The sequence below is a fragment of the Gracilinanus agilis genome, chromosome 1, assembly GCF_016433145.1.
Source record: "Gracilinanus agilis isolate LMUSP501 chromosome 1, AgileGrace, whole genome shotgun sequence".
NCBI lineage: Eukaryota > Metazoa > Chordata > Mammalia > Didelphimorphia > Didelphidae > Gracilinanus > Gracilinanus agilis.
The window spans coordinates 64884772-64899569 of record NC_058130.1 but is presented as its reverse complement, the minus strand read 5'-3'; the positions used below and the strand labels follow the sequence as shown (position 1 = coordinate 64899569).

At 41.1% G+C, this 14798-nt stretch overlaps 1 protein-coding gene across 1 annotated transcript; it reads left to right on the top strand.

Annotated features, from left to right (window-relative positions):
* The first annotated feature begins 344 nt into the window (after window positions 1–344).
* GP9 (glycoprotein IX platelet) lies at window positions 345–1263 on the top strand. Its single transcript, XM_044656888.1, has one exon. The coding sequence runs from the start codon at window positions 345–347 to the stop codon at window positions 957–959; it is 615 nt and encodes a 204-aa protein (XP_044512823.1). The 3' UTR covers window positions 960–1263.
* The last annotated feature ends 13535 nt before the right edge of the window (window positions 1264–14798 follow it).

The window sequence follows — 14798 nt, the reverse complement described above, 5'->3', positions numbered from 1 at the left end:
GAAGAGGAGAGAGAGAGATACAGACAGGAATGTGGAAGGAGCCACAAAGAAAAGGAGAGATGAGAAAGGGGGAGGAAGAGAGAGGTGGAGGTGAGGAGAGAAAGGAGGGAGAGACAGAGATCCAGACAGAGATAGAGAGAGGTGCAGAAAGAGAAGGGAGAGAGAAGAGAGGAGAAAAAGAACAAGGAGGGGAAAGAGAGGAAAAGGAGTGAGAAAGAGGCTAGGATGCTCCCTCTATAGAAATCCAAATCTTTCTGCTCTGTCCCTCTTCCTGGAGTCACTTTCTTTGTCACACTCAAAACGTCACAGCCTCACTGTTGTGTTCTTCCTCTGTAGCCAGCCAGATGCCTATGCCCATAGTCATCAGGTGGATATTGTTATTGTTGTGGGGCTCGCCTGGTACCCTGGCCTGCCCCCAACCCTGTGTCTGCCAAGCCCTGGGAACCTTTGGACTACTGGTGAACTGTAGCAGCATGGGGCTGACCACGGTGCCCACCCTGCCCAGAAACACCCGACAACTCTACCTACAGAACAACAACCTGACCTCCATCCCTGCTGGTACCTTTGACCACCTGAACTACATCTACAGAATTAACATGACCAGAAACCCCTGGCACTGTGACTGTAGGATCTTATACCTTAAACTCTGGCTGGAGGACCACTCCTGGGACACCCTGAACTTGACCAAGTGTGCCAGCCCAGCCATCACAGCCACCCTGTCCCTTGGCCAGCTAACTGGCAATGAGCTAGAAGGCTGCGGACCGCTGCTTGAACCTGAGTACCACATCTTCTTCTGGTTGGACCTGGCTCTGATTGTGCTGACAGTCTTAAGCATCATACTCCTAGGTGCTCTCCTGTGGATAGCCAAGAAGACAATTTACTGGGTTAACCTCTACCAGTATACCCTAGAGTCTCAACAATGGCTCGAGAGCAGCCTAAGACATCGAAAATCCAAGTAACCAGGACCCTGGACCCTGACCTTGGGACTTCACCAGCCATTCTGCTTCAAGATATTTCTCCTATAGTCGCAACACAAACTCCCTCAACAGTCCAAATCAGGGGTCGGCAACGTATGGCTCTCGAGCCATATCCGGCTCCACCTCCCAACCGGCCAGTCCGGGCAGAGCCCCAGGATGTGCCCCAGGGGGTCCTTCAGCCCCCCACCCACATTCCAGCGCCTTCCACCTCCATCCTCCTCCTTCCGCGGGCGTTTATGGCTCTCATGGCGAAAAAGGTTGCCGACCGTTGGTCCAAATAAACAGGCAGCTCTTGAACCACCTTCTCCCTAGCCTGTGTCTTCCTTTCAATCTTCCACTGGGTTTGACTCTTCCCTGTTCTGAGAGGACCAGTTCTTTGCCCTTCTAGGATCATGGGCCAGGTCAGCCTGGCCATTTTGGGGATAAAAGTCACTTCAGCTCAAGGCTGAAGGACTTGTCTTTGAGGAGGATGAAGCAGTGAATGCCCTTATTGGTCCCTGGGTCCTGTGACATCACCAAGGAATGCCTCTGTCAAAGAGGACTGGCTGCCCTGCCAAGAACAGCCCACTCAGTAGACTCTGACTAGAGGGACAACTTTGACTCTCTCTCCACTTTTTCCTCCCTTCTGGGTCAGTGTCCAGAGTTCCACATCAAAAGATCTGGGGAAAACAAGAAGCAACAACAGAGAGGAAGTTGTCGTTCCCTTAACAGTTTCCTCATCTATAAAATGGGAGTGTGACTAGATAAGGTACGGGCCTCAAAAGGTTATTTTTTTGGCTCCAGTTCGATAATGTATATAAAACATATTGTAATCATTAAAGTGCTCCTCAAATATTAGCTGTCACCAGAGTTATAACTAAGGTAAGGTGGCCAGGGCTTTGCCATAGGACACCCCAAAAAAATTAGAAGACTCAATCAAATAAATTTGTCTTAATTACTGGTTGTTATTTATTTTACTCCCCACAATCTTATAGCCTAACACAGAGACTATGTCCTGGAGGATTTTAACCCTTTTAGTTCATGATAAACCCTTCCCCATTGGTGAGTGTCTCTTTCAATCTAGGAGTGCTTCCTTATATCTTATTTTTTAACCCTTACCTTCTGTCTTTGAATCAATACTAAGTACTGGTTCCAAGGCAGAAAAGCGCTAAGGGCTAGGCAATGGAGGTTAAGTGACTTGCCAAGGGTCACCCAGCTAGGAAGTGTCTGAGACTAGATCTGAACCTGGGACCTCCTGTTTCTAGCCACTGAGCCATCTAACTGTCCTCATATTTTTTCTTAAAAATAAATTTATTAGTTAATGTTATAAACATTTATAATATATGTTTTCTATTGCTCAATTGAGCAAAATTTTTAAATGAAAAATTAAACCCTATTTATAAATCTACATAGTCCAGCAAAACAAATTCTCACATTGGCAATTTCTAAAAATGACTAGCTCTTTCGGTAACAGATGCTCTAACCATGTTTTGCTTTATTCCCAGCTAACTGCTGAACAGTCCCCTTGAGGGACAGCTAGGTGGCTCAGTGGATAGAGTACCAAGCCTGGAGAAAGGAGGTCTTGGGTTCAAATCTCATCTCAAACACTTCCTACCTATGTGATCCTGGACAAATCACTTAACACCCATTGCCTAGCCCTTATCACTCTTCTTCCTTGAAAACAACTCTTAGTATTGGTTCTAAGATGGAAGGTAAAGATTTTTTAAAAAGTCACCATTCAGTTTGTAATTTCCCTCTTTGGAACTCATAACAACTACAAATATTATCATCTCCACTGTACAGATGAAGAACCTGAAGGACAAAGAGGTTAGTCAATTTGACTATGATAATATATTCAATATGTCTAAGAAGCAGCATTTGAACCCAGATCTTTCTGACTCCAACCACTGTCCAATACACAGACTCATCATTGTCAGTCTTTTTTTTTTTTTTTAAACCCTTACCTTCCGTCTTGGAGCCAATACAAAGTATTAGTTAATGTTATAAACATTTATAATATATGTTTTCTATTGCTCAATTGAGCAAAATTTTTAAATGAAAAATTAAACCCTATTTATAAATCTACATAGTCCAGCAAAGTATTGGCTCCAAGGCAGAAGAGTGGTAACGGTAGGCAATGGGGGTTAAGTGACTTGCCCAGGGTCACACAGCTGGGAAGTGTCTGAGGCCAGATTTGAACCCAGGACCTCCCGTCTCTAGGCCTGGCTCTCAATCCACTGAGCCACCCAGCTGCCCCCCATCATTGTCAGTCTTGTGTGGAGCAACTGGGCAGTTACAGCACAGGTCCCCAAAGACAGGGTGTGTGCTTGTTATATAGTCACACCCTTCCCTTATCTGAGGAATCCAGGAACAGTTTGGACATCCAAACTCCCCCATAACTGGTCATCCTGACAGTATGGTGAAGTGAGCCCAGAAAAAACATTCTGGTGTAAAGACACAAAAGGAAAGAAGGAAGCCAGCATTTATTCAGCACTAGGCACTGTGCTAAGATTTTTACAAATAGTATCTCATTTAATCCTCCTGTATTGCAGATGTTATCCACTTTGTCACCTAGCTGCCTCCAATGAGTGAATGAATGAAAAATAATTTATGAAACATTTATATTGTGCCAGGCACTGGGTTAAGTGCTGGGGATATCAATATAAAAAATAAGATAGTCCCTGCCCTTGAGATACTTACATTTTAATGGAGGAGACGATAAATACAAGGTGATGGTGGCTAGAGAAGAGAGTTTTCATCTAGGGAGTTATAGGGATGGTAAGGTGATGATCCAGAGGCTATCAATTGTCAAAAGCCTTTCCAAAAACAATAGTACCTTTGATTATATTCTTGCAGTCAGAACAGGGGGAGTGGAGAGGAGTTATATGGGTTGTGGCAGGACTGGCTGAAGAAAAAGGTATGCTTTGGGACCAATTGGTTACAATAGACTAGAGAACAGATTAACTTCTTCTTAACTTCTAAACTAGGGGAGATTAAAGGGAACCTGGGCAATGATTCTGGAGGTCTGGTGGTTGAGTGCTGGTCCAGGTTGGGAGGAATAGCATCGAGGCAGGTAACATAGATGGCTGGAATGGGATGCAAAGCATGGTATGGTTTGGTTTGGACCTGACCAGACACTGAATGTGAGTGCTGTTGGAATTCAGAGAAGGGATCAATGAGGTTGAAATCTGACCTCAGACATTTCTTTGCTGTGTGACCCTGGACAAAAATCAATTGACTCTGGTTACCTACCCCTTGCTGTTCTTCTGTCTTAGAATTAATACTATGACAGAAAGTAAAGGGCTTTTTTGGGTAGGGTTTGTTTTGGGGATTTGGAGGGGAGGGTATTTTCAGAGAAAGAAAGATCAGTGGAGCCTGGAGTAGTCAGAGTCCTTCCTAAAAAGGGCAGTCTTTAAGCAGGTCCTTGAAGGATAAGGAGAACTTTTAACAAATAAGGAGATATTGGGAGAGATAGGGAAAAGGGCATCCCAATCAGTCTAAAGCATGGAGAGTGTTAGGAGAACAATGAAGAAACCATTCTGTTGTATAGAGAATAGAATAATGGGAGATTAAGGTGGATAGCTGAGAGGGGATAGATTACAGAAAAATTGTATTTTTGTTTCTTGGTCTCTTGGATTGGATTGTGTCAAATTCCTTACAGAATATATGGCCCTACCTTTTCCTTAAATACAATAGAGAAGGAGAGAAGCTGTTCATTAGAATTACTAGTAGCAGGTGCTGCCTTCCTATTTCTAGAGTTCAACTGCCCTGCCTCCCTGACTGTGCTAACATATGGTACTGAAACTGGCTCAAGTATGGCCCTTCCCTAAGCCACAGCTTCTCTAGTTGGTGGACTGTGGTTGTCCTATCACATAAGCTATTCTTGGACAAAGGACATATGGTTCTGAATTTCTACTCCCTAAGCTGTCCAAATAGAGCAGTTAAGTAGTATAGGGGATAGAATGCCAGATCTAAAGTCAGGAAGACTCCTCCTGAACTCAGATTTGACCTCAGACCCATATTAGCTGTGAGACTAATGTGCAAGTCATTTAACTGTGTTTGCCTCAGTTTCCTCATCTATAAATTGAGCTGAAGAAGGAAATGACAAACCACTCTAGAATCTCTGCAAAGAGCAACCCAAAAGGAATCACAAAGAGTCAAACACAACTAAAACAACTCAGCAAGTTGCAATAAGCTGAAAGGCTGACTTTGGGACTCATCAGGCAGAATCAATTGGATCCCTTGTACACAAGTCCAAACAACCCTACATGGGAAGCAACCATCTCTGTGATTCACCTGGGGAAATGTCTGCTCAAAAATATTGCCAGCATTATATATACCCAGGTACCTGAATTAGTTTTTCTGCAAATTTCTGGCTACTGTTCATTTTTCCATCTGGGTTTTCTCCCCCACACCAGTCCAGTACCACTTTCCTTAGTTCCGTCTGTTAAAAACTAGCCAAAAAATAGTAATAATAATTTCTCTTCCAAATGGCAGCTCTTGAAATACTTAAATAGTTTATCCTGTGTCATCATCATCTCATCATCCTCTCCTGCCTGACCATCCCTATACATGTATATCTTCTCTTTTTCAGGCGAAATATCCTAAGCTCCATCACCTGATTCTCACATGACAGGATCTTAAGACCCTAGACCATCCTTAAAGAAGTCTTGGGCCAAAAACTAAGGGAGAATTCTGGGCACTGTTCTTATCTGCTTACTTCCTCTGTTACTAGACATGTCAATCAGAATTAATGCCTGAACAGTCTCCTCCTCCAGTTTGGGTGGTCCTGAGTACCTCTCTCAAAAGAGGGATTTGGTGGAATTTACTTTCAAGATGTTTAAAGACAAAAAGCCAAGAGTAGAGCTAAGAGAGAAGAGGTCTAGCTGCAGTCATATGAAGACCAGGGATAACTGGTGTATGTGTGATTATTGATATTTTGGAACTATGTTAATTTTACCCAAGATTTACTTTATCTCTTTGCTATTGTGCTGACAATTTTTTTAAAAAGCCTTTAAGAAATTTGAAAAGGACTATTTGTATATAATCCAGTGGAATTGCTTCTCAGCTCTGGGAGGGGGGAGGGGAAAGGGGAAGGAAAGAAAATGAATCATGGAAACATGGAAAATATTAAAGAATAAAAATTTAAATTTAAAATGAAAAAAAAAAGAAAAGAAAAGGACTATTTATTTACTTCTACTAGAAGCTAACAGGGTGAGAAAACCAGTTGGAAATATGGGTAGTGGCAGAGAATAGAAGCGATCAGGTAGATCCCTGCAGTCCTCTGGAAAAAAGAAAAGACTGCCACCCAGGATTAAAATACATCCCTGGAGGTCTACACCAGAAGATGTGAAGTAGCAGGTATGGGCACATCCTCCTGGCACCAACCTTCCTCCCTCAGTGATACTGCTGATAATATGGCCACCTGGTTTTCCTTGAGGCAGCTCTGCCCCATCTCTGGCCCCTGAGCAGTCTGTCTACCAAGGCTGAGGACAATCACAACTGCCATAGTCTTAAGTCTAAGCCTTTCAGCTTTGGGAGATACAAGAACTACACCAGCTGTCCAGGACAGGGTATTTTACTTCTGGAGTAAGACCTTCTATATTATTAAAAATAAGGTTCATCCTGGCAGGGATAGGAGTCCTTGAGAAAAGATATTGATGGGAAAAGAAGGAAGGAAACAAACAACAACAACAAAGAACAGGACCAAACAAAGAACAACCCAGGAAAGGTGCCATTGTCCCAAGCAGGGGTCAAGCTGACTATTAGAATCACAGATCTAGGTCTGACCCAGAAGCACTCCAGAGAACCTTTTTTCTAACCCCCTCATTGTATAAATGAAGAAACTGAGGCAGACAGAGATTATGAGATTTTCCAGGTCACAAAAGTAGAACACATCAGAGGTAGGATTTGAACCCAAGTCTTTAAACTTTCAGAGAGACTGCTTGGTCCTTTGTTCCATTTTTCATTCTATCAAAAACAAATCGGGCAGTTTTCTAGCACTTTTCAGTCGATAAATTTATCTCGCATCCAGTATCCCATCATCCCATTTGGATGTATGAGGAAACTGAGCCTTGAATGGAGGCAGCTTACATGGCACAATGGAAAGATTTTTGGAGCCTGAGTTCAAAGCCTTCCGCAGATACTTACTAGCTCTGTGGACAAGTCATTTAACCTTGTTTGCCTCAGTTTCCTCAACTACAAAATGGGGATAATATTGTAACAAGGATAAAATTATATAATATTTGTTAAATTGCTTCATCTACTACGTAACATATATATATTTATATAGTAGGCACTGTATAAATGCTAACTAATATTAGCATTATAAAGTAATTTGGCCAGTGTTTTTTATATGTTATATTTATATAACTTAGCCAGGACTTGTTCTTTCCACCAAAGTTTATCCAGTTTTTCTGGCAGCACTTATGGATCTCATCACATGTCATCTGTTGGAGGAGGCTATAGGGATGGGAGTTCTGAATTGTGTACATCTGGCCTCTCTATCTGTTCCAAAGAACTTCCAGACATTTCTCCAAGTCCTGGATGACCCAACACTGGCCTCTAGCGGCTAATGGAATGTCCATCACCAAAGATAAGAACCAGAGGGTGGAAAACTCAAGAGGTCAGTGGTAGAGACTCAAGTTCAAGCCATATCCCAGACCATGAACCCTATAAATTCCCCCACCCTAGGAAAATGCTATTGTCTCAGGCAGGAGCCGGAAGCAAGTCTTGGAATCCACTTGACAGGGATCTCCCTTAATTCAATCCCTTCATTTTACAGATGAAAAGATGGGTTGAGATCTTAGGAATGGCTTTCCAAGGTCACATAAAAGCCAGATGCAAAAGCCAAACCTTCTGATTCCAGATTCAGAGCTCCAGAGAGATTGGTGTATTCCAGGGTTAGGTTTTCAGAACAAAGTGGGCTGGGAGGTGACCAACAACATGAGCACCACCCACATTTAACACACACACATACACCTATGTCCACCATAAAAGCTGTAATCCAGATTATCTGTTATGGATCTGGGCATTGACAAAATTGGCCAGGATGAGAAACTGACCTTAATTTCCTCTTTAACATCCCTTCTCTCACTGCCTCTCATCCTTTATATTTATTGATCCTGGCCATCCCAGGCCTGACCCTCTCTGGTCACCAAAAGAGATCTGCCTATCTCTGCTAGGCCATTTTCTCCAAAGAACCAGAGATTTAGAGTTAGAGAAGATATATAAATTTCACTTAGTCCAATTCCTTCCTTTTTAAAAATGAGGAAACCGAGGCAAAAAAAAAAAAACCAAGTGAGCTGCTCAAGGTCACAAGTATCAGAACAGCATCTGAACCAAACTTCTCAGATGCCAAACTGCCTCAGAGCAAGGTGTTCTATGGGTTCCTCTGAACAGGGGGCCAAAGACTAGATTTCCTAAGAGTAGACTTTTCTAGCCCAAAAGGTATCAGCAGCCAGGGAAGGTAATGATTAGAATTCCTGCAAAACCAGATGGAAGAAATGCTCCTTTTCATAAGTGGTCTGAGAGATTCAGAGAGTAGATCTTCCCAGTGCAAGAGATGGCATAAGCCAGGGCACTGAAAAATATCCTGCAGAAATAGATGTGTTCATTTAATCTAGGGGAATACCTCAGCATTGGAGATCACTGTGTAAGTATGTAAGTAAGTTTGAGCTTTCTGAAGTTCAAAGACTCAGGTTTGAGGATCCAGAGATCTGTACCTCTAGGGGGAGAGAAGGGGGATTCCCTGATTCATCTTGCTTCTTGGAGAAAGAGGAAGAAGATGGCCCATGTTATGCCTGAACAGTATCTTACTTGAAGAACAAAGTCAGTGAATTCTTTGGTGAGGTCTAAAGAGAGTCACTTATTTAAATGCCCAAAGTGTGTTTGCCCTCTGGAGGGGGATCCAAACAACAGGATGACATTATGAGTTTGGGAAGGGCTATGTAGACCCCTGTAAGAGGACTGGGGTCACTAGGACTGTCAAAATGTTGACCTCAGCAACCCCAAATTCAGTTCCTTTCTACAGGACTATTTAAGTACCTAAGTATATCAAAGAACTCCCTAAGAAAAAAATCCCAGGACCAGATGGATTCATAAGTGAATTCTATCAATCCTTCAAAGAACAACTAATTCCAATACTATATAAACTATTTGACATAATAAGCAAAAAAGGAGTTCTACCAAACTCCTTCTGTGACACAAATATGGTACTGATCCCAAAGCCAGGCAGACCAAAAAACAGAGAAAGAAAACTACAGACCAATCTCCCTAATGAACATAGATGCAAAAATCTTAAATAGAATACTAGCAAAGAGACTCCAGCAAGTAATTAAGAAGATCATCCACCATGATCAGATGGGATTTATACCAGGAATGCAAGGTTGGTTCAACATTAGGAAAACCATCCACATAATTGACCATATCAACAGTCTAACAAACAAAAATCACATGATTATCTCAATAGATGCTGAAAAAGCCTTTGACAAAATATAACATTCTTTCCTATTAAAAACACTAGAATGTATAGGAATAAAAGGACCTTTCCTAAAAATAATAAACAGTATATATCTAAAACCATCAACAAGCATCATATGCAATGGGGATAAATTAGAAGCCTTCCCAATAAGATCAGGCATGAAACAAGGATGCCCATTATTACCTCTAATATTTAACATTGTACTAGAAACACCAGCGGTAGCAATTAGAGAAGAAAGAGAAATTGAAGGTATTAAAATGGGCAACGAGGAGACTAAGCTATCACTCTTTGCAGATGATATGATGGTCTACTTAAAGAATCCTAGAGAATCAACTAAAAAGTTAGTGGAAATAATCAACAACTTTAGCAAAGTTGCAGGATACAAAATAAATGCACACAAATCATCAGCATTTCTATATATTTCCAACACATCTCAGCAGCAAGAGTTAGAAAGAGAAATGCAATTTAAAATCACCCTAGACAAAATAAAATACTTAGGAATCTATCTGTCAAGACATACACAGGAATTATACGAACACAACTACAAAACACTTTCCATACAATTAAAACTAGATCTAAACAATTGGAAAAACATTGATTGCTCATGGGTAGGACGAGCTAACATAATAAAAATAACCATCCTACCCAAATTAATTTACTTATTTAGTGCTATACCTATCAAACTACCAAGAACCTTCTTTACTGAATTAGACAAAACTATAACAAAGTTCATTTGGAAGAACAAAAGATCAAGAATATCAAGGGAAATAAGGGAAAAAATGTGAAGGAAGATGGCCTAGCACTACCAGATCTTAAACTGTACTATAAAGCAGTAGTCATCAAAACAATATGGTACTGGCTAAGAGACAAAAGGAGGATCAGTGGAATAGACTTGGAGAAAGTGACCTCAGTAAGATAGTCTATGATAAACCCAAATAACCCAGTTTTGGGACAAAAATCCACTATTTGACAAAAGACTGTTGGTATCTATTTTAGACTCAGTCAGGTAACACCATAGTTAAAGTATTGGGCTTGATGTCAGAAAGACCTGAGTTCAAATCTAGCCTCACACTTTTTTTAGTTGTGTGACCCTAAGAAAGTCACCTTATTTCTGTCTGCCTCTGTTTCCTCAATTGCAAAATAGAGATAATAATAGCACCTACCTCCTTGGATTGTTGTGAGGATCCATTGGGATAATATTTGTAAAGGGCTTAGTGTACCTAGTAGGCACTCAATAAATGCTCATTTCCTGCCCCCCTTATGGGTTCCTATGAGTTCTTTTCATCTTCTGCATTTTCCATGGAGTGAAATAAAGGCTGACCTGAAGCCAATATGCATTTAGTACCTCTGATACTTGTATGGGAACCAGAGACTTCTCTTACCTATATAAAGGGGAAATCTTGACATAAGTGCAAGTATAGGGGGCAGGTAGGTGACTCAGTGTATAGAAAGCCAGACCTAAGGATGGGAGGTCCTGGTTTTAAATCTGGTTTCAGACACTTCCTAGCTGGGTGACTCTGGGGAAGTCACTTAACTCTAATTGCCTAGCTCTTACCACTCTTCTGCCTTGGAACCAGTTTATTCTAAAACAAAAAATTAGAGGGTTGTTGTTTTTTTTTAAAGGTATCAGCATACCTTAGTTATTTATTTCTTTTAAGAGTTCCTAACCTTTTTACTAGATAACGTCCTGTCATGGAGATGAGAACTTTTACTATAGTGGCCAGAATGCAGAGCAAAGATCCCCAATCAATGAGGCTGACCAAAACTCCAAGGTAATTTGCATGATTCTGATGTACTATCAGGAATATGAGGAAAATCTAAAAGAAGTCACTCATCCTAACCTAGCAGGGAGACTAATGTGGGAAAGTTCCCATGGTGGAGGCATGAAAAACATGAATGAGACTGAAAAAAACTATCTTGATGGACTACCAGGTGGTTCTTTTTTGCACTATGAGCTGACTAACAAAAGAATGAGAATAGTCACTTTGAAGAAGAAGAATCCCCGAATCAGTGAATTTGAGAGTTGAAAGGGAATTCAGGTAGACAAAAGCTCCCTACAGATCTCCAATGAGGGGAGACCCACACTTCTATAGAGAGGTAGCCCTTTCCACTTTGGATAGCTCTGATTGTTGGGATTTTTTTTTCTTGTTATCAAACTTACATCTGACTTTTTGAAACTTTTGACCAATGAGGTTCCGTCCTTAGGGACCAAACATACCAAGACAAATCCCTCTTCAACATGTCAACCTTTAAATGCTTAAAGAAAGCTATCATCCTAGTCTCTTCAACCTGTCCTCATATGATATGGACTTGAGGTCTTTCAGTTTCCTGACTGCCCTTATGCACTATGGAGTTTATCAATTTTTTTCTTCAATCATGGCACCCAGAACTGAACACAAATGAGATCTGGTGAATGCAGGGAATCTCCATATTTTTAGAAACTATGCCTCTTTTTTTTTTTTAAGCTCTGACCTTCCATCTTAAAATCAATACTGTATATTGGTTCCAAGGCAGAAGAGCAATAAGAGCTAGGCAATTGGGGTTAAGTGACTTGCCCAAGATCACACAGTTAGAAAGTGTCTGAAGCCAGTTTTGAACCCAGGCCTGTGGCTACTAACCACTGAGTTACCTAGCTCACCTGAATCTATGTCTCTTAAAGCAATCCAAAATTGTATAAATATTTTCATCTGTCATACTACACTCCTGACTCACATGGAATCTCCTAAAAACCTCAGATCTTTTTTACAACCTCTTTCTAACCATACTTCCTTCTTTTTATACTTATAGGATAGATAAGAAAAGAAATTAGTGTCCCATGATATGTTCATGTTGAAGCCATGCTGGCTCCTTGTAATCACCATTTTCCTTTTTAAAGGTTCACCAATCATAGTCCCTAGAAGCTGAAAATAACAAACAACTCCATCAGATGGCAGTAGTAGCTTGATAGAGAGGTATCAAAGGTAATGGGAAAATAATGTTGGAGGCAGGGTGGAACAAAGGAGAGGAAAGGTCAGGTAATGAGATACAGAACCAGAAGTATTCCAACCCCAGTTCAACACTAGGTGTGTGAATTGCTTAGAAAGTGTTCCCTCTCCCACTAGTCAAGGAATCTGTGAGAAATTGTGCTCCTTTTTTTTTATTTTTTATTTTTTTTTTTTGTATAGAGGCTAAATAATGATTCTAAATGATACACGTACAATCCAGTGGAATAGCTCGTCAGCTCCAGGAGGAGGGAGGGGAGAGAAAGAACATTAATCATGTAACCATGGAAAAGTGTTCTAAATAAATAAATCGGGGGGGTGGGTGGACAAATAAATAAATAATGGTTCTGCTATGTGGTTGCCCCTTGTCATTTGTTTTACTTTTCTGTTCTAGTAAAAACTCTACTATTTGACTCATGATTCCTGCCTTAAGTGTGGTAGGGATGCACTGAATGGACATTCAAGCCTTATTTGTATCCTTATGGTTCATCAAAATACCCCACACCAAACCCGACATGGCAAGCACCTAAGATAATGCTGGACATGGAAACATCTAATAGCTGTGTGACTCTGAGCAAGTCACTTAGTCCCTGTTTGCTTCATCTATAAAATGAGGACAATAATCTATCTCCCAAGATGGTTTTAAGGATCAAATGAAACATTTGTAAAGTCTTTTGAAAACCTTAAATGTTTCTTGATAATATTAGTCGTAGGAGAACCATATAACATCTTTGGGGCTCGTCAAGGATAAGCATAAAGAATATATATACTTTTTTTTTTTAACCTTTACCTTCTGTTTTAGAATTGATACTAAATATCTATTCCAATACAGAAGAGCAGTAAGAACTAGACAATTGGAGTTAAGTGACTTGCCCAAGGTCAAACAGCTAGGAGGTGTCAAAGGCCAAATTTAAACCCAGAACCTCACCATCTCCAGGCCTGGCGCTCTATCCACTGAGCCATCTAACTGTCTCGAGAATATTTTTAACATATTGGATCAAGTTCATGCAACCTGCACTAGCCTTTCAAGGGACCCATTTGGAAATTCACTGGTAAGTCTAGAGACTATATTGTGGCATCAGTGTGCTTTTCTTGGTGTGGATCCTTTCTGCATTCCAGGTACCTAAACTTAAACAATCAGTCCAGAACTTAGATGTGTTATATACAGTACAGATATTATATGCCTTGCTGAAGTGGCATTGCCAAGAAGTGTCTTGGCAATGATGGATCTAGACTCTCCCTGAGGGCTATTGATTTGAGTTCTCCTAGCCTCTGGAGATGAGAATATAGAAGGCTTCCATGCTGTTGTTTCTTTGTTAGGTATAAAGCACCAGCAAAACATGCAAGAAGGAAGATATCTTTTGTCATTGTTGAGTCACCTACTCTTTGTGATCCTATTTGAGGATTTCTTGTCAAAGATACTGGAGTAGTCTTGCCATTTACTCCTCCAGCTCATTTTATAGATGAGGAAACTGAGGCAAACAGGGTGAAGAGACTTGCCCAGGGTCACACAGATAGTCTGCCATTTCCTTCTCCAGCTCATTTTACAGATGAGGAAACTGAGGCAAACAGGGTGAAGTGATTTGCCCAGGGTCACACAGCTAGGAAATGTCTGCGGTCACACTTGAACTCTGGTTCTCCCAAAACTCCAAGCCTAGAGCTCTATCCACTGTGCCACTTAGCTGCCCCTGCCATAATAAATTCCAAAAAAATGCTTATTGCTTGCCTGACTGACAGCAGTCTCAATACTTTGTGAGATATCTGGGGCTGCCCTAAGATTACATTCTATTCTGAGTTCAATAGATAGTTTCATAATTTCCAGGGGGCACTAAGTAATATTTTTTTCTGGAAAAGGGGCGGTAGGCCAAAAAAGTTTGGGAACCACTGCCTAGCCCTTACCACTCTTCTGCCTTGGAACCAATACAAAATATTGATTCTAAGACAAAGGTAAAGGGTTTTTTTTTTTTAAGTCCATTGGAGGTGAGAGGAGGAAGATGCTCTGGGCAATTGAAGCTATTGTCAGGTTGCTCAACAACTGGAGAGGGGAAAAGAAGCTTCCAATCCAGAATAAGTTACCACTGTTTTGCCAGGGTGGTAGCAGAGAAGTACAGGGCCCCCAGGGGCCTTTCTTGAGAGTAAAGATCCAACAAATAATCCAATACTCAAATGATGAATTTTTTTTTAAACCATAATTCAGAAAAGGGGGCCTCAGTTATACCAAACTGCTAAAGGGGCCCTTGACACACATGAGGTTCAGAAACCTTGGCTTAACAGGATTCTACCAGTGAGGTCATAGAATCCCAGATCTGAGGCTAGAAAGGACTACCCGGGACCAGTAGTCCAAGAGTTCCATTTTGTAGCTGAAGATCCTGAGTTCTA